Raw genomic sequence first — 18,274 nt, 5'->3', positions numbered from 1 at the left:
AAGAGGGGCTTACAGGGTGCCCCAGAGCACCTGGCTGGACTGGTCTTCCCCAGCAGGGAGCAAGACCTTTGTCACACCCCTGTGCTGAGGCTTGGCACAGGGGAAGCGGGAGCTGGTTTGCAGGAGAGCTGGGGGCCGCTAGCAGATGCATGCCTCACCACAGCAGGGGTCCGGGGGTAGGCCAAGATGAGCCTTCGCTGGGCTGGTACCACCTCCCAGTGGGTTTCTGCGGGCTGGGCAGCTGGCAGGAAAGATGGTCCTTGACTCCCTGCCCCAGCCCAGCTCTGCCTTGCTCCCTGTGGTCCCAGGAGACCTGGATACTTACTGGTCTGGCACAGCACCCATCTGCGTGGGGGGCTGCAAGGGGAAGCACAAGGAGCTGAAGAGGAGCCAGTGTGGGAATGGCAGCTGCTGCTGGCTGGGCTACAAGTCCTTCTGCCGAGGTACAGCCAGAGGACAGAGACCTGGGGAGGGGGGTGGCCCTGGGGAAGGCTGCAGGGCTTGGCACAGCCAGCCTGGGGAGGGCAGGTTTTGTGCCATGCACACACATGTGGAGTTTCTCCAGCAGCCCAGTCCTCGGGACGCAGCTTGGGGCACCCACAGATCCCACCCAGCACCCTGGTCCTCGCCCAGGACCTGCAACCTTCTCTGGGTGCATCCCCTTGGGCTGCCTTTCTGCCAAGCAGGCAGCACAGGCTGCTAGTCCTGCAATGCCCATGGGAACCTCCCTGTCCCCAGTGAACTGTGGGCGACCCGAAGCGGACTTCAACTCGGTGGTGTATGGCAACGACTGGTGGGTCGGCTCGGTGGTGCGGTACAGCTGCCGGCCCGGATTCCTGCTGCTGGGGGACCCGGCCAGCGCCTGCCAGTCCAATGGGCGCTGGACCCCCAAGCCCACCTGCCTCCGTGAGTACCACTGGGTGTCACACTGAGCCTGACAGCGCACACTGTCTGCATGGGGAGCAGGTGGGAGGGCTACAGGCATGTCTCCAATCCCTCTTTTACCCCAGCCCTCTGTGAGAGGGCCGTAGGGCTGGTGGGCACGCTTTGACATGCTCTGGCCCTGCTCTTGCAGGGATCTGCCTGCGAGGTCGGATCGAGATCAGTGAGCGGGACATTACCGGGAGGTGCTCTTCGTCTTGCAGCACCCAGGCCCACCTGGGGGCCTTCCTCAACCGTGGCTGCATCAAGATCTCAGCCTGTGTCACCAAGTACTCAGGCTGGGCCCGCTGGTTCCTGCGCTGCGACATCTGTGAGTGCGACTGCCACGTCCCATGCGGTAAGTCCTGGTAGCGGCTGCCCACCTTTGGTAAGCACCTGTCTCGCTGTTTTGTGGGAAGAGTTGGCAGTGAGAGCTGGGGACTGCCAAACAGCTCAAAATCTGCTGCTCTTGCTCTCCTTACAGCTTCCTCCGTGTAGAGCTGGGCTGTCTGGGGCTGTGGCCGCTGGCCCCACGCCAAGGGAGGCTTCCACCCTGGATGTTTGCTTCCCTTCGCCATGTGTCTCCATTGCTGCGCTCCTTCCATAAGCTCCGTCTGTCCCAAGGCTTTCATCTGAGAGGAGATGTTTTGGACTCACTGTCTTTCAGGGCTGCTTTCCTGCCTGGCCCCATCCCTTGAGTCTCCAGCGGCAGGAGATGCTCTTTGAGCAGCAGGCACTGGAGGGCTGCATGTGTTTCCTGCAGCTGGGCTTGGGAACATTGGTATCTTGGCCTCCATTTGCCTGGCTGCTTCCTAGGGGAGGCTCATATCCCCTTTTAGGGGGGAGGTAGCATGTATGCCTGTGCCTGTTGCAGGAGTATCTATCCCATCTGTGCTGCAGGTTGTGATTTCTCCCTGCCAGGTATTTCCTGCAACACGGGCCAGGCCCTGGGCTGAGAGGTAGGTCTGCCCTCTGTGCTTGCTGCAGCTGTCAGGCAGAGTGTAACCCTGTGCTATGCCACCTCTCTTCTCAGGAGTGGGTTTCTGACCACACTCCTTTCCCTAAACTATTTGTTCTCCCCACTGGCCCTTCACTTCTCACTGGGGCAATGCTCAGTGGGTTGTACTCATGCTGATGGTGGTACCTGCTTCCAGCCAGGAACAGCCCTGTGCTCCCTGGGGACCGCCCTGGCTCCCTCTGAAGCAGCAATAGAAAAGCTAAAATTTTTATTTGCCCAGGGAAGGAGAAGATGGTCTGGAGCACATGTGATGGGATTGCCAGGGGAGCTGGAGGACCAGCAGCACCACCATGGGTAATTAAAAATTTATTTACAGGAAATCACACAGGTTTTTCAGTCATGCAAAGAAATTCTGCTGGCTCTGCCCTGGAGCCTTGGACTTAGGTGACAGAGCCAGGACAGGCTCCCTCTGCCACTGATAACTGCCCTGAACATGTGAACCACCATGGGGACACAGCTGTGGTCAAGGCCACTGTAGGAAGGTCCTAGCTGGGGACCAGATGGATGCTGAATGTGCCCATGACACTGACCACCAAGCCTTTCTGGGCACTGGACTCCCATCCCTGCTGGCCTTCCACCTTGAAATGACTAGGGCGGGATGCTGCAGCAGCTGCTGGTTTCTGTATTGCCACCAGCTTGGTCTCAGGAGCTCCTGACCCAGCCTCGAGCAGTTGAGAAGGAAGGGGCTTTAGCATCAAGGGGGTTCACTCCCAGGCCCTGCTTGTGCCCACCTGCAGGGAAGCAGGGCTGTTTTGCACTGCGCAGAGGGGGCCTGGGCTGAGACCTGCTAACAGTGAGTACCCTGGGAATGGGAGCCAGTGTGTTGAATGCAGAACAAACTGGATATGCCTAGCGTGCCTTTTGCTCCATGAGGAGATGACTTAGGGCCTCCAGGTGGAGCTTGGCTCGATGGCTACCTCCTTGTGCCCTCTCCCTGCCCAGCCTGTGGGCTGCCCTGCCCCACAGTCTCTCCTCTGGCTAGATCCTGCTCCACCAAGGAGCCAAATCACTGCCCAAGGCTGGCTGTGGGAGGGGAAAGCTTTCCTTGGCTCAACAGATGGTTTTTTAATTAATACTCTTGTTAGTGCCACTCATTTCCATATGTCTTTCACGTTTAAGTGCTGTGGTGGGTGAGAGGTGTGAGTAACAGCGAGGATGGAGCCAGGCGCGGTGCTGCGGAGAGTGGAGGTGCAGGGGGATGGCAGGTCCTGCATGATGAGCCGCAGAGGGGAGTGTGTGCTGGGGGTAAAGCCCTGCGGGGGGCACGCTCCTATCAAGGCCCTTTGCAGGCAGGCGTAACCCCACCAGCCCTGGTTCTCGGTGCCTGGTGTGGGCTTCCCAGGCAGTGCTCTGCGTTGCAGCCCCGGTTTCACCCAGCTTGTGCCCCCATTGGGGTGACTACACGGTGGTGCGGCCCCTGTCCCAGGTCAGTGCAGGGCTGAGCTGGGGCAGAAGCATCCTGGGCCAGGAGCGTTGGGCTCACGGGGTTTTGGGCTGAAGTGGCAACGGAAGGAGCTGCGGTGGGTTCTGCCTCATATGTGATCAGGAGCAGGCAGCTGGGAGGGTGCTGGGGCGGGGAGGGGGGAAGCTGTGTGGACACAGGGCTGGCAAAACCCAGACTTGTGCGCTGGGGATGCTCAGGGCCTTCTGGCTTACGGGGAGAGGAAATAGGGCCGGTCCCTTTAAGAAGATTTTTCGCTGCCTTGCAGTGCTGCCTGCCTGGGCAGCCCATCCTGTCGCCCCGACAGGCAGCAGCAGCTGCAGCAGCAGCAGCAGCAGCAGCGGGGACAAAGCTGGCGGAGAGGGGCACGGCCGAGCAGCCGGGCCCCCCGGGGGGCTGCTAGTCACCGCTGGGCTGGGGACAGAGACCCCCCCCCCCCCCAGCCCTGCCCGCCCACCGCCCAGCCCAGCCCAGCGCAGCCCTGCCCTGCGGAGGGATGGCGAGGAGACCCCGGCCGGGGACCCGAGGGGACAGCGCCCAGCCCGGGTCCCGGCGCTGAGCACCGGCGGGCTGCCGCCCAGCCGCTCCCTGCCCGGCCGGGGCGCCCGGTGCCGTCCTTCCCCCCCCGCCACCTCCAGCCCCCGCCGCGGGCATCGCCCCTTTGTCTGCGGAGGAGGGAGAGGCGGAGGGCGCTGCGGCGGAGGGACGGCCGGGCGCTGGGCGCGGAGCGGCGGCGGGGGACGCAGCCGCTGCCGGCGGGGAGAGGAGCCGCCGCGCCCGTAGCCTGCCAGGTGAGCCTGCCGGGAGAGCCTGCGGGCACCCCTTCCCCGGAGGAGCCCCCCTGCCCGCTCCCCTGGCCGGGTGGGGGGGGGCTGGGGGCGCTCGGCGGCGGCCGGGGGTGGAGGGGGGCCGGCGGGGAGCCGGGATGAAGGAAGAGCGAGCATCCTCGGCAAAGCCGCCTTCCCCACCCCTCGCCTCGGGGACGGGCTAAGCCGCGGAGAGCGGCTTGCGGGATTTAGCGCTCCTCGTGAGGCCCAGCCGAAGGAGTCAAGGTGAGCCCGAGGGCGGTCTCTGCCCGGTGCCCCCCTGAGCCCCCCGTTGCCGCCGGCCCGCACCCCGGGGCGGCGTGTGGCGGCGGAGCCGCTGCGCCGAGCGCGTCCCAGCGCTCCCGGCTGCTGAGGGGGGAACCTGAGCGCCGGGATCCCGCAGCCCTCCTTCCCACCTCTTCTTCCCTGGGGCTGGGGCTGCGGCTGGCTTTCTTCCAGCCCTGAAAGGCATCTGTCTGCAACGGGGAGAGGGCTGGGAAGATCTCGGCGCAGCTCCTCGCGAGGCCGGCTTCCCCTTCCAAGGGATCGTGTGTGTTCATTGCAGCTGTAGCGAGGAGCTGCCTGCAGCCTGCGCCTCAGCAAAATGTAGGTTAGCGAAGCGTTAGGACCCCAGCCTTGGAGACGAGATGGGTGTTGGGCCCAGCCTGCTCAGGCACAGCTCAGGCACAGCTCAGGCTCCTTTTGCCAGTGCTGTGGGGATCCCCAACCCCCTCCCAGTCTCTGGTGATGCAGTGGGACCTGTGCTCCCCACCCTGCTTGGCTTAACATCACCCCCAGCACCGCAGAGAGTCCTCAAGCCAAGCAGAGATGTGAGGAGTGCTGCAGCCGGCTGTGGGGAGGACTGCAGGCAGAAGATGCTCCTGCCCAGCAGGAGAGCATTTGGGCAGGTGTGTGTATTAGCATCATGCAATGGCCCCAGTTAAGCACTGGCCTAGTCTCTGAGGCTGTGCTGGTACGAGCTGGAAAGGTGTAATGGGCCAAGGGAGGCAGAGAAGGACTGGCACCAGCAGGGCGCCCTCCCTGTTCTATACAGTCTGTCCCAGCAAGCCCATGGGGACCCTGAGTGCTAGCTGGGCGTCTAATCCAGCCAGGACTCCTCTGCCCCAGGAGCCTGGGTAAGGCATGGCATGCTTTGTCCAAGCAACTGGCTGGAACAGTCTGCTTGCTTGGGACCTCATACCTGTGTCCCCAGAGCCCCAGCCAGGCCAGGCAGGGGTAGTTCCTGCTGAGCCCTTAGGGACACCCAGGCACAGCTGGGTGTCCCCTGTTGAGGGCAGAACATCAGCTCTCCCACCTCCCATCCTGCACCCACCATGGCAGACAGGAGCAAGGCAGGGAGCCCAGCAGCAGTGGGGCTGGGGGAGCTCAACAGCGGACCAGCTCTGCTGTCAGAGCTGGACCCAGCTCAGGAGGTGCATGAATTATTGACTGTGGAGCTGATCAGCACCTCCTTGCTGTGAGCCCCTCCATGCAGGCTTGGCTGCCCTGGCCAGGTCCATCCTTCCATCCAGCTGTGGGTGCCAGACCACAGCTGGGCAGCATATCACAGGATGGAGGGGGGGCAGTGGGGCCTGGAGCCAGCAGGAAAGCGTGTGAGAGGACTTGCTATGGGCTGGTCCCTGGCCCCTGCGTTTTCTGGCCCTGAGAGAAGGGCCCACTGTGAGTTGATCCCCATGTGTTTCCCACAGAGCAGCAGGATGGCAGAGAAGGGAATGGATCCTGCATGTGTCTCCATTGCCCTGGAGGACACGGTGTGCCACGCCAGCCCCCCAGATGCCCCGCTCCTCACCACCCACTTGAAGAAGGTGGAGAACCACATCACAGAGGCCCAGAGGTTTTCCCACCTCCCGAAGCGTTCGGCTGTCAACATCGAGTTCATTGACCTGTCCTACTCTGTTCGTGAAGGCTCCTGGTGGAGGAAGAGAGGTAGGAGCTGCTGGCTGCAGAAGGGCATAGGAAGGGACGTGCGGAGCTATCACACCCCTCTCCCATTCTGTATGCCTTGATCTCACCCAGGTCCTCAGCATCTGCCTCTGTGCTGGATTCATCGCTTCTCTGCCAATTCCTGCTCCAGGCAGCCCCAGCCTCTGCAAGCACAGAGTGCCTCGGCTCTCTGCCTGCCAGCAGGAGCTTGCCTCAGTGCATGGCAGCAGGGCTGCACACAGGGAGCCACAGTGGGAGATGTTGGAGCTGCTCGCCCTGCTGTCCCCTGCAGCAGTAGGCCTGGCTGGGTGGTCGGGCTGGCTGGCCCCATGGCTGGCCCCATGGTCTGTCTGTGTGCCGGGTGCTGTTTGCAACCATGCTGTGGCTGGCTGTCCTTGCTGGGCACCCATGGATGGAAGGCAGGCTCGTGTCCCACAGCAGTTGCTGCATGCCTCTGCTGTGTAACGGCAGAGGAAAGCAGATCACATCCTAGGGAAGCCTTTGGCCCGGGCTGTGTGGGGGATGTGGGGCAGATTTCCTGGTTCAGGGGCAGCCAGGATGGATGAGTTTACCCAGCACTGTTGTTTGGGGTATGATGGCTGTGTGTGATGTGCTGACAGCAGGAGACCCCAAGGGGTGCCCCAGCCCAGAGCCTGGCAAGGAGAATATGCGTGGTTTGCAGGGGATTTCCTCTCCAGTGGCTCCCTGTGCAGCTGAGGCCACGGTCCCCTTTCCTGTGTGCAACTCTGGCCAAGAGCTCAGGGAGGGGAGAGGGGAGGCAGATGGCAGATGGTGGGTGGTAGTCTGCTTTAATTAGCTCTCTCGGTTAATGGGATGCCAATCAGGCAGCCCCATGAGATGGAGGGGGAGCTGATCTGCAGAAGCTGAAGGCAGGCAGAGATGAGTGGGGGCCTGGGGTGAGCAGACCAAGGGCACAGGGCTGCTCAGAGGGGTGCCCTGCCAGCCAGGAGTGCCAGATGAGGCCTCTGACCCTGTCCCCAGCCAGGCTCTGCAGCTAGGGAAACTGAGGCACTGAAAGGCAGCGGACCCAGCCCTGACATCCCCCAGGATGAGGTCTGCCTGTTTGCCTGGGATGCTGAGGAAGCATCCCAGGAGGAGCCATGGCACAACTGTGGGTTCCCCAGGGCACAGTGTGCTGTAGCACCCAGGAGTTTTGGGGACCGGATGCTTGCCAGCGGGCCAGTGCCCCGCAGGGAGGGAGGGGGAAAGGCTCGGACAGCTGGACTGGGATAGGAGCACGCCAAGGGGTGCTGGGATCGCGGGGTGGCGGTGGGAGGAACTCTCCTCTCCCCGAGGCCAGGCACAGGTGGATGAGCTGGCTGGGAGCTCCTGGTGCCTTTGGCCACAGCCCGCAGGATCCGGCTGGGCTGCCCCGCTCTGCTGAAGCAGGAGGTTACTGGCAGTCAATGAACGCGAGTAACCGCTGCGCAAGCTGCAGTGGCGCCGACGTGAGCAGCATGCACGGTGCCGGAGCCGAGTGCACGGTGCCGGCATGCGCCACGGGGGCTGCCGGGCATGCTTGCTCTGCTGTCATCATGCACAGCCCTCTGCCCTCCCCTCCCGGCCCTCGCTGCCCCTCTGCCAGCGGGGCCCGCTCCTGGATGCAGGGCTCCTGACTCTGAGGGGTACAGAGGGAGCTTGTGGTGCTGGACGCTGGACCCCCTGTCCTGGGGATGGACAAACCAGAGCGGCTGCCCCTCTAGTGTGGTACTAGGACCGTGAGCTGGTCTGGCCCTGAGTCTCACCCCAGCCTGTGGGCAGGCAATGGATGCGTTGCTCTCGCCCGACATCAGCTGCCACCATGGGGTGCAGGGGGGGTGCCTATTTCCAGTAGGCAGATGCTCAGACTTGGTCCGTGGTTCAGCATGGTCCTAGCACCCTGGATACCATTGCTGTCTTGCCAGGGCTGGGTTTTGGGGGCAGCTCCTGAGAGCCCGAGGCTGTGCCTGTTCCCTACTCCCGACACATCATGTTCCTTCTGCCAGAAAATGCTAATCGGCTGCGTTTAAAGCAGAGATAATTCCAGGTCTGATTAGCAGTGGCTGCTGCCGGGTGTCACAGCATGAATGTCAATGAAGGCAACAGCTGGGCATCCAGCAGTCTTGGGGACTCTGCCTGCCCCATGCTACCCTGCTTCTTGCTGCCCCTCTCCATCGGCCGTAGGGACTAGGATCTGACAACATGACCAGGACCAATGTCACAGCCTGGTAATATTCCTCAGCAGCTATGTGCCCCGACCCAGGACTTCTCTGATCTTTGCCGTGATCCAGGGCATGTGCCTCTTTGGCACTGGAAACCGGTGGGGTCAGCCAAGGACCAGGGTCAGGGATCATGCTGGAAAGGACAGGTGCTGTGGCTATAGCCCTGGGGATGCTGATGGAGACAGGCTCCAGGCACACACAGCCTCTGGCACAACACATGGAGGTCCTGATGTTCCCCCAGGTGCTAGGATGGCATCACAGTCCCTGTAGCGCTGCTCTGGAAAGCCGAACCTGTGCTGCTCTCTCCCTCCAGGGTACAAGACTCTCCTCAAATGCCTGTCTGGGAAGTTCTGCCAGCGGGAGCTCATTGGGATCATGGGGCCCTCGGGTGCCGGGAAGTCCACACTCATGAACATCCTGGCTGGCTACAGGTGAGGCTGGGGAGAAGCCAGGGGATCTGGGGGTGCAGGGCTGGGGGTCCTGTGCTACATTCCCCCATGCCGCTTTCCTACAGGGAGACCGGCATGAAGGGCCAGATCCTGGTGAATGGCCGGCCACGGGACCTGCGTACCTTCCGCAAGATGTCCTGCTACATAATGCAGGATGACATGCTCCTGCCACACCTCACCGTGCTGGAGGCTATGATGGTGAGCGACTCGGGAGCCAGGCAGCCTGCTGGGCTCTGTGGGGCATCCTGTGGACTGTGTCCTTGGGCACCGAGCCCACACTGACATCAGGCATTTCCAAGGGCTCTAGGACATGGGAACAAAATCCTGCTGTTCTTGCTCCCTTCATCCTGAGCCACTGCTCCCCGCCCTCGGCCGGGCAGGGATGGGGCCCATGGTGCAGCTGATTCTGTTCCCTACACCTAACAGTCGTGTCTCCCTGCCCATCCTCTCCCTTGCAGGTGTCTGCTAACCTGAAGCTGAGTGAGAAGCAGGAGGTGAAGAAGGAGCTAGTAAGTGCAGAGGAAGGTGGGCCCAGGCCCCCTCATCTCTCCCCAAGACAGGGCCAATAGGGAAGGGAGGGCCCTGAGGGGACCAGAGGATGCTGAGGGGCTCCCAGCAATGGAGGTCTGAAGGGGAGGTGGCAGGGATGGGGTGAGGGTCCATGGGAGCCCCATGGTGAATGAGGCTGTCTCACAGGTGAACGAGATCCTGACGGCTCTGGGGCTGCTGGAGTGCTCCTACACCCGCACCATCTCGCTGTCAGGGGGCCAGCGCAAGCGCCTGGCCATCGCCCTGGAGCTGGTGAACAATCCTCCGGTCATGTTCTTCGATGAGCCCACGAGGTGAGGCCACAGGGTCCAGGGCTCCCCAGCACTGCCTGCACTGCTGGGGCACACCGGGGTACCCGGCACCCTCTAGAGCACAGCAGGGCTGCAAGGCCTGAGGGTGGGATGTGACTGTGCCCACCAGGGCTCCAAGAAGGCTGGGGCATGGCAGGTCTGGGGCTGCAAAGGGGTGCTCTTCTCCATCGATCTGAGAGGAGGGTGCCCACAAGGGGAGGCAAGTGGGGGCATCTTTAGGATGTACTTCTCCCCCTCTCAACTCTTGCCTTCTCTCTCTGCTGTCTCTTTCTCCTCCACCCCATCCTGCGTGGCTACAGCGGTCTGGACAGTGCCTCCTGCTTCCAGGTGGTTTCCCTGATGCGGTCCCTGGCTCAGGGCGGGCGCACCATCATCTGCACTATCCATCAGCCCAGCGCCAAGCTCTTTGAGATGTTCGACAAGGTTTGGGTTGGGCTAGGGCACAGGATTCTTCAGGGGTGCGGGGTCCCTCTGGCCTCAAGGCCCAGCAAAGAGGCCATGGGAGGGATGGGCTGCAGGCATTAGACCTGGGGCTTGTGTGGTGCACAGCCCTGATGGCTGGGGTCTGGAAAGGGTGCCCTGTGTCACCCTAGGACAGGGAGGTGGGTAGGAGCAGGTGACAGTGCTGCTGGCTGCTCTGCACCTGCCATATCCTAGCTTTTTCTTGCAGCTGTACATCCTGAGCCAGGGCCAGTGCATCTTCAAAGGCATCGTGACCAACCTCATCCCCTACCTGAAGGGTCTTGGTCTCCACTGCCCCACGTACCACAACCCTGCTGACTTCAGTGAGTGCCCCTGCCCCAGCTGGGGCTGTGGTGGGGAGCTGAGGGTGGCAAGGTCCAAACCCAGTGCCTGAGCCCTAAGGGCTACCTGGTGTTCCCCTGGATTGCCCAGGGAGAGGGGCTGCCATATGGTACATCATCATAGGGTGGGAGTTGTGCTCGGTTCCCATGAGGTCATGGGCTGGGCAGGCCAAGCAAAGTGATGGCAAGGGAGGGCTCAGCACCTCTCAGGGGTCCTGTCCTCCTCCACAGTTATCGAGGTGGCCTCAGGAGAGTATGGGGACCTCAACCCTGTCCTGTTCCGTGCCGTCCAGAATGGCATGTGCACCATGGCTGAGAAGAAGAGCAGCCCCGACAAGGCAGATCCGTCATGCCCAGCACACTGTGTGACGGTGAGTGGGGATGAGAAGAGCTTCCTGCGGTGGCAGGGAGCGGCAGGGAGCAGCAGGTAACAGGGTGCCCACACAGTGACACATCAGTCCTCCCTGCCCCACAGTGCATGGATATCTTGTGATGCCTAGAGCCCCTTGGACACGGTGGGGAGCATGGAGGTGTTCAGCCAGCCTCCGCTTGTCTTGAGCAACAACTCTGTGCTTGCAGCTGGCAGTGCCTGTTCTCACCAGGGGTGCTCGCAAGGGGCACCCTGGGAGCATTTGGGTGCCTTCCTAGTAGGGAGACATGTTGTGAACTTGACCCATGTCCCCTGACTTGCCCGTGGTCTTGCAGGACGTGGACCACATCGAGAGCCACACGTTTGCCACCAGCACTTCAACTCAGTTCTGCATCCTCTTCAAGAGAACCTTTATCTGCATCCTAAGGGACACGGTGAGGGCAGGGGAGGCTGGGCCAGGGCTGAGGGGATGGGGCCTGTCGGTCACTGGAGGCAGACAGAGACAGGAGTTGAATGGGGGCTGGAGTGGAGCTCACCCTTGAGGAGCAGGCAGTCTGTCTTCTGCTCTCCAAGGATGTTCGTGGGATGAGGCCCTGCCTCACTGAGCTACTGTACCCTCTCTGCCTGCAGGTGCTGACCCACCTGCGGTTCATGTCCCACATCTGCATCGGGGTGCTGATTGGGCTGCTCTACCTGCACATTGGCAACGACGCAGGCAAAGTCTTCAACAACACTGGCTTTCTCTTCTTCTCCATGCTATTCCTCATGTTTGCTGCGCTGATGCCCACCATCCTCACCTGTAAGGAGCTCCTTCCCCCAACACCCATTCGCTGCTCCCAACCCTTGGGGCAGAGGTGTGCTCCATCTGTGTGGGAGTACGTCTGCTGGGCGGTGTACGGTGGAGCCAGACAGATTGGACAAAAGGGGGGAAATAAAAGAGGAAAGGAAAAAAGTTGAAACAAAGAAGAGGGGGAAAACTTCTGTTTGGGTGTATTGCAGTTTTACCCTTTATTTAATGTTTGGCTATAATGTACTTGCTGGCTCAAAGCAGAATACTGGAATTTTTTATTGCTGAGAAAATGTCTGTAAAGCTGCATTTTCAGCTGCTTCACCTCTTTCACTTCCTCAAAAAGTTTGCCTAAAAGCCCCCAGCCAAGCTGACTTTTTCTATGCAGAAAGTTCCCTCATTGGTCACTGACTCTTTTCCCCGGTGAAGATTGGAGAACCCGCTCATGGAACAGGCAGGAGGCTGCCTGGTGCTCTGTGCCAGGGCCGTATCACATCTGCCTGTGCCAGGGCAGGTGGGAGTGGGGGCTGGAGCAGCCCAGGCCAGGGCACTGCTGGCTGCTAACTCCTTGTTTCCATGCAGTCCCCCAGGAGATGTCTGTATTCCTGCGAGAGCACTTGAACTACTGGTACAGCCTGAAAGCCTATTATCTGGCAAAGACCATGGCGGATGTGCCCTTCCAGGTGAGCTTTTGGCTGGACTAAAGTGTGGCCCTGATGCTGATGTGCCTTCCTTGGCACAGCCAACTGCCTGGCTGCCCCAATAGCCCAGGCTGGACTTGGAGGCGTCCCTGCGGCCCTCCATCCCCCAGGGAGTGTCTGAGGGGTGAGGATGGCCATGGGTCCAGCAGAGTGGTCTCTTTGCTTGGCCCTCTCCAGGTGATCTGCCCCATCGCATACTGCAGCATCGTGTACTGGATGACGGGCCAGCCACCTGAAGCCACGCGCTTCCTCCTCTTCTCTGCCTTGGCCACCGCCACGGCTCTGGTGGCCCAGTCCCTCGGGCTTCTCATCGGAGCTGCTTCCACTTCCCTGCAGGTCAGATGGGGCCCCAGCTTTGCCTGTTATGTGGAGATGGGAGTAGAGTCGCAAGAGTTGCCATGACAAGGAGGGGTGGAAGGAAGTGTTGCCCATAGGCAGGCATGAGTGTCACAGGCGGTGCGCCTGTGGACAGGGACATGACACCCAGTTGCCTCTGCTCCCCAGGTGGCCACCTTCGTGGGACCCGTCACTGCCATCCCCGTCCTGCTCTTCTCGGGCTTCTTCGTCAGCTTCAAGACCATCCCCACCTACCTGCAGTGGAGCTCCTACGTTTCCTATGTCAGGTGGGACCCCACGCTCTGGTCAAAACCTCCCTGCCCTGGGCTGCCATGGGCTGGGGAGAGAATGGGGCTGCCTGGGGCATGCGGTGACTCTCATGGTGTGCTCTGCCTTAGGTATGGCTTTGAGGGCGTCATTCTTACCATCTATGCCATGGAGCGCGAGGACCTGGAGTGCCTCGAGGACTTCTGCCCTTTCCAAAAACCCATCAAGATCCTGCAGGAGCTGGATGTGGAAGAGGCCAAGCTCTACCTGGACTTCCTCATCCTGGGCATCTTCTTCGTCATCCTGCGGCTCCTGGCTTACCTGGTCCTCAGGTACAAAGTCAAATCAGAGAGATAAAGGGGCCATGGGGCCCCAGTGGTGTTCCCGGGCCTGGCCTGCTGTGAGAGACATTCTGTAGATGGACACAGTGCTCCTAGCAGGTCACGGACCGCGGCAGAGGTGTTCGTAGGTGCCAGCCAGGTCTGGCTCAGTCGAGAAGGGTTTTGAGACATCTCGGAACTGTTTTAACCTTTCCACACACTCTTCATTGCAAAAGTTTTGTACAGCCCTGGCATGTGCCACCCTCTCCCCCAGGACTACCAAACCCCACGGCGCTTGGGTCCCCTCTTGCCCCTGCACGGCACTGCCCTTCTCCGCCAAATGCATTGGGACACCAGGGACAGTCCCGCGGAGGCGGCTGCCTGCCAAGCAAGGCCGAGAGGAGCTGGCTGCTCCAGGCAGGAGGGATTCGGTGCCCTGGTGCTGCCTGAGCCTGGGGCTGAAGCCGGGAGGAGACACCCGCAGAGCATGGATCAGTAGTGCAACACAGAGCCCCGTTGCTCCCCCCGGCCAGTAGCATGTGTGTCAGTGCTAAGAAGAGCCCAAAGATGCAATAGGCCAAGTTGCACAAGGCTTTAGTGTTTCCTGTTGCCATAGCCACAGAAATCGCTGCATCCCCTTTTTCTTTCTGCACAAATCCTCCCTCTTTTTGTTTTTTTCCTTTTTTCTTTTCTTCCTTTTTTTATAAACCCCACTGCTTCCCAGTCTGCATGGAGGGGAAAGGGAGCCAGCAGGCAGAGAAAGACTTGGGGCTCTGTCTCAGACTTCTGTTCGGATGCCATCCTCAGAGATGGGATCTTCAAACCTGGGGATGTAACAGGTTCTGTGGGAATCGGACAGTATTCTCAGACTTTGGGGAGTCTCACGTTCAGTCCCTGTTGTCTTTGGGGTCTGAGCCAAGAGGATAAAATCAACCAACATGGAGGGAAGTGACTGGTTCCTTCACGTGCTGCATGGAGCAGGGAGGATTTAGGTTCCTACAACCTGCCAGTACCAGGCGGCTGAAAGCTGGAGCCTCTACTGCAGGAGAAAAGCTGGCCCTGAGCCCTTCCCTTGCACCATCTCACTTCTCACCCCTCTTGCTCCGGCACAACTGTGGCTGTCTCAGCAGAACAGGGAGGATGAGCCCTTGCTCAGCACCGGCTGTGCAAGGAGGGGCTGCCGGCCCCAGGGACGCCTGGCCTCATCACAGTGCAAACCTCCCAGGGTAACACTGTGCAAAAGGGGGTCCCAGCAGTGCCAGAACTGGAAAGCAGGTGAGATCTCGGAGCGGTTTGTTTGCATTGGGTGACCCTGACACTGGGAAGGGCTTTGCACTTTGAGACTGGTATCAGAAAAAGGTCCCTTTTGGCAAGTGTCTCTGGTGGCTCCTCCAAAGTCACCTGCCTTCACACCCCTTGCAGAGGGAAGGCATTTTGACACCTCGCTGGCTCTCCAAAGGAACAGAGCTGAGACCAGAGCTGGCGGGGCATCTGCACATGCTGCTGTGCTGGGAACACAGCATGCTGCTTAGCTACATAGCACAGGCCTGTCTCTGCGGGTGTGCTGGCATTGGTGTCACAGGGCTGCACTGGTCACCCACGCACATGGGAACCCACTGCTTTTTAGTGAGCACAGACATGGGGAAGGCAGCTCTGTCCCATCCTGGCATGCCGGGCCCTGGTTCAAGTGCATTCTGTGAGATGATGCTGCTGGCGCTCTGAGCAGCAGGGGATTGCAGGGCAAATGCCAGATATCAGCAAAATCCTTGAGACTGTTCTGTGCTTTTACTGGCTCATGTTCGGACCCCTCTGCACAGCAGGGTCTGGCTGGCCTGCAGGTGGATGGCAGGCGTGTGGCAGCACTGATGCTGGGAACTCAGCAAGGTCGGGTTTCCCCTGCCTGGACAGCATTGCTGCGAAGAGCTTGTAGCCATGGGGCTCTCCTGCACAGAGAGTCTGGAAACAGGACATGCCCTGATGCCCTTTCCATGCTGAGCATTGGGGTTTTCCCCAGGGGCTCTTGTCTGATGTACCACTGTCCATCACAAAATTCCCCTCTGCTCTTGGATCTTACTTCACTGCCAGCCCCGTGCCATACTCTGCAATAGAGACGTGCCAGTTTGGGGGGCTGCAGTATCCTGGGCAAAACGCTGCCAACTGCAGCTGCAGGAGCACGGTCAAGTGGGGAATCGTCCCCACATCTGCTCTGTCACAAGGTGGATGAATGGGCAGGGAGCCAGGGGGATGGTGGAGCTGCGGGCTGTCACCCTTCTCCATCTCGCTGTCTGTGGGACTGATGGGACCAATGCCCCACTTCAGTCCTGCTCTTGGGCTGTGGCTAGTTAAGCTTTGCCCAGCAGAGAGTGTGCACTGCGGGGCTGAGGGCTTTCCCCTGGGTGGATACCAAGATGGCGGGAGGTGCCAGTGGTGCAGCATTGCACAGGTCCTGCCTCCTGCCTGCTCACTGGCAGTGGCGGCTCTCATGGTGGGTCCTGCTTCCCTCACACCAGAGGCACTGTCATCCCCAGCGCTACGTCCTGCTGCTGTCTGCACTCAGCACACGGTGCCTCCTGGGACACCCCTGTGACACGGCAGCCAGCGCCACCGCCACTCCCAGCAGGACCAGGACAAGATGCACTAGTGATGGTCCATGTGTGAAGCAGAGGGCCCTACCACAAGGTACCCGTGACTGCCACTGCCCACGTCCCCCATGTGCAGGGATGCTGCAACCGAAGCCTTTGTTGGTCAGCCACTGCTCCTTGCAGAGGAACCCCATGGGACAGGCTGCCTGAGTGCAGTGTGGCTGGAGGGACACTGCTGGGGCAGGTAGTCCCACAGGTGGCTGCTCGGACCAGCCTCTCCGGGATGGGGCAGTTGGCAGCACCCCCAGGATCTCCAGGAAGCTCAGCAGAGCCTGGGCCTCCTGCACCAGTGAGCGTGCAGTTTGCAGAGTCCCAGCTGACCAGGTACGCAGCCACTGCAGGGCGGAAGGCCAGGGCAAGCCCTGGAGATGGAGGATGGCTGTGTCCCCAAGCTGGGCAAGGGCGCTTGGGAGTGAGATTTATAGGGCAGGTGCCCCTCGTCCTCATGGCCAGGGTAGCAGGAGGCCTGAGGCACCCTGGAGAAGGGCACCAGCACTCCCGGCAGAGCTGGCAAGTGAATGTGTTGGTATGAAGGGACCGTGATGAGTGAGGGATCTGGGCAGCCCATGGCACAGAGGGCCTGGGTCTGGCAGACCCTGCCCCAGGCAAAGTCACCCTTGGTGGTGCCCAAGGGCAAATGGTGCCTGAGGAGTGAACTGAGCCAAGGTGCCAGAACGGGGCCGTCTGTTGCCCCTTCCCTCTCAGCAAGGACAATCCCAGAGATGGTGGAAGGCACAGAGAAATTCAAAGGGACCGAGCGCATTTGCACTGAGCCCTGCAGACTGGCATGGCTGGGTTGAGCACTCGGGGTTTATTGCCCCTCCGCTGCCCAGGTGGCCACCTGCCCTGCAGGAGCAGGGCAAGAGGGGTTGTCTCTGCCCTTGCACAGCAGAGGGATGGGGTGCAGCCGCCTTGCTCCAGGGGGCCCTTAGTGGAGCAAGGCTCAGCTGCTCCAACCCACTGGCTAGCGGGCATCTCTCCGGGACAGTCCCTTCAGGGCAAGATAGGCACTGAGCCGGGCTGTGGTGGCACCCCTTGGCAATAACACTGGTCATTTTGTGGTGTGGAGCCACGGGTGCCCAGGCTGGGTCTTGCCTTGTCCTGAGTGGGTGGAGAGCACCCGCATGCTGGGCTGGCACGCAGCAGCGAGGATGCACTTTATCAGAGCAGGGGAGTGGGGCCGTGGGTCCTTCTGGCTGCAGGAATCCCACCAGGGAATGCGTCTGGATAATCATGAGGAGTGTGATGGAGGAGAGCAGGCTTCTTCCCCCACACCTCCTCTCCCCTCCTGCCCCCTGCCTTCCCTTGCAATGCACTTTGAATGGATGAGGATGTGATTCAAGCTTTGGCTCCAGATCCCTGGGAGCACCTCAACCCACCTAAAACTGCTTCAGACCCTTAGCCTGGCTCCTTCAGACCACAGGCTTGGTTGTATGAGGTACTGCCTCTCCCTCATGCGTGCTGTGAATGCAGGCAGGCAGGCAGGGATGTGGCCTCTCACTTCCACGCACGTCCAGGCCACCTTTGTCACACGCACAAGAAAAGCAAATGCATCATCACCCAGCTGGTGCTAGGGTTTGCTGGAGGGGAGACTGGGCTAGAACAAGGAGGGAATGCGGCTTCTCCTAGGGTTTCACCCCTCTCTCAAATCAGGCAATAAAACAGTGTTTCCTTCTCACTGTGTGTGGACACCGTTTGTCCTGTCCCTCTGCCACAGGAGCTCCTGGTCCCACAGGCAGCCTACAGCTGCCTGGGATCTCTGCATGTGTCCCTGCCATGCTGGACCCTGTGGTTTTCCAGCCTTCGCCGTGTCCACATGTGCAGAGGAGGCTGTACAATGGGGTGCATGTGTGATAGAGGGTGGGGGTGGACCATGCAGAGAGGTGCAGCTGTTGAAACCCACGCTTCAACGTGACCACAGGTGAGCTGCTTTTTTCCTGGGACCGTTTGCCAAAATAAGATGCAGATAACAGCTCAAAGGAGTCTGCTCACACAGCCGGAGCTCTGCTGTGGTAGCTGTGTGCGGGTGGCATTTGCCCAGGTCCTTCTGCCTTGCTGGGAGGAGGCTGTGAAGCAGGGCCAGGGCACCGCTGCCCACATCTGCAGCCTGGCAGGAACCAGGCAGGGTGGAGGTGAGCCCCTGGGCTCTGGGGGGAGGACGGGGCTGCTGGAAGGGCTCTGCTAGCTCTCCACGCTGTGCCACACACTCAGGTAAGTTCCCCGCAGGGACAGGGTGCCTGGGTCCCAGCTTGCTGCTGGTGCTCACCAGTGTCCGGAGGGCCCCAGGAGCTGTTGAGCAGGCGGAGATGTTGCAGCTTATTTCAGCCTTTCTGAGATGCCAGCTGTACTTGTTGGATTTCACACATCAATAAAACTTATATTTATAG

At 60.6% G+C, this 18,274-nt stretch overlaps 1 protein-coding gene across 1 annotated transcript; it reads left to right on the top strand.

Moving 5' to 3' along the window:
- The first annotated feature begins 3,859 nt into the window (after positions 1-3,859).
- Positions 3,860-18,272, top strand: ABCG4 (ATP binding cassette subfamily G member 4). The gene is made up of 15 exons (XM_075035075.1): positions 3,860-4,171; positions 5,896-6,133; positions 8,666-8,783; positions 8,867-8,999; positions 9,260-9,310; positions 9,498-9,643; positions 9,961-10,084; positions 10,332-10,446; positions 10,696-10,835; positions 11,170-11,268; positions 11,465-11,633; positions 12,204-12,304; positions 12,500-12,658; positions 12,827-12,945; positions 13,057-18,272. The coding sequence occupies exons 2-15, from the start codon at positions 5,905-5,907 to the stop codon at positions 13,280-13,282; spliced, it is 1,929 nt and encodes a 642-aa protein (XP_074891176.1). The 5' UTR covers positions 3,860-4,171; positions 5,896-5,904; the 3' UTR covers positions 13,283-18,272.
- Positions 18,273-18,274: the final 2 nt, after the last annotated feature.

The sequence above is a fragment of the Buteo buteo genome, chromosome 9 (assembly GCF_964188355.1).
Source record: "Buteo buteo chromosome 9, bButBut1.hap1.1, whole genome shotgun sequence".
In the NCBI taxonomy this organism is placed as follows: Eukaryota; Metazoa; Chordata; class Aves; order Accipitriformes; family Accipitridae; genus Buteo; species Buteo buteo.
Note: the sequence above shows the minus strand (reverse complement) of the source record. Positions and strands in the feature narration are given on the sequence as shown.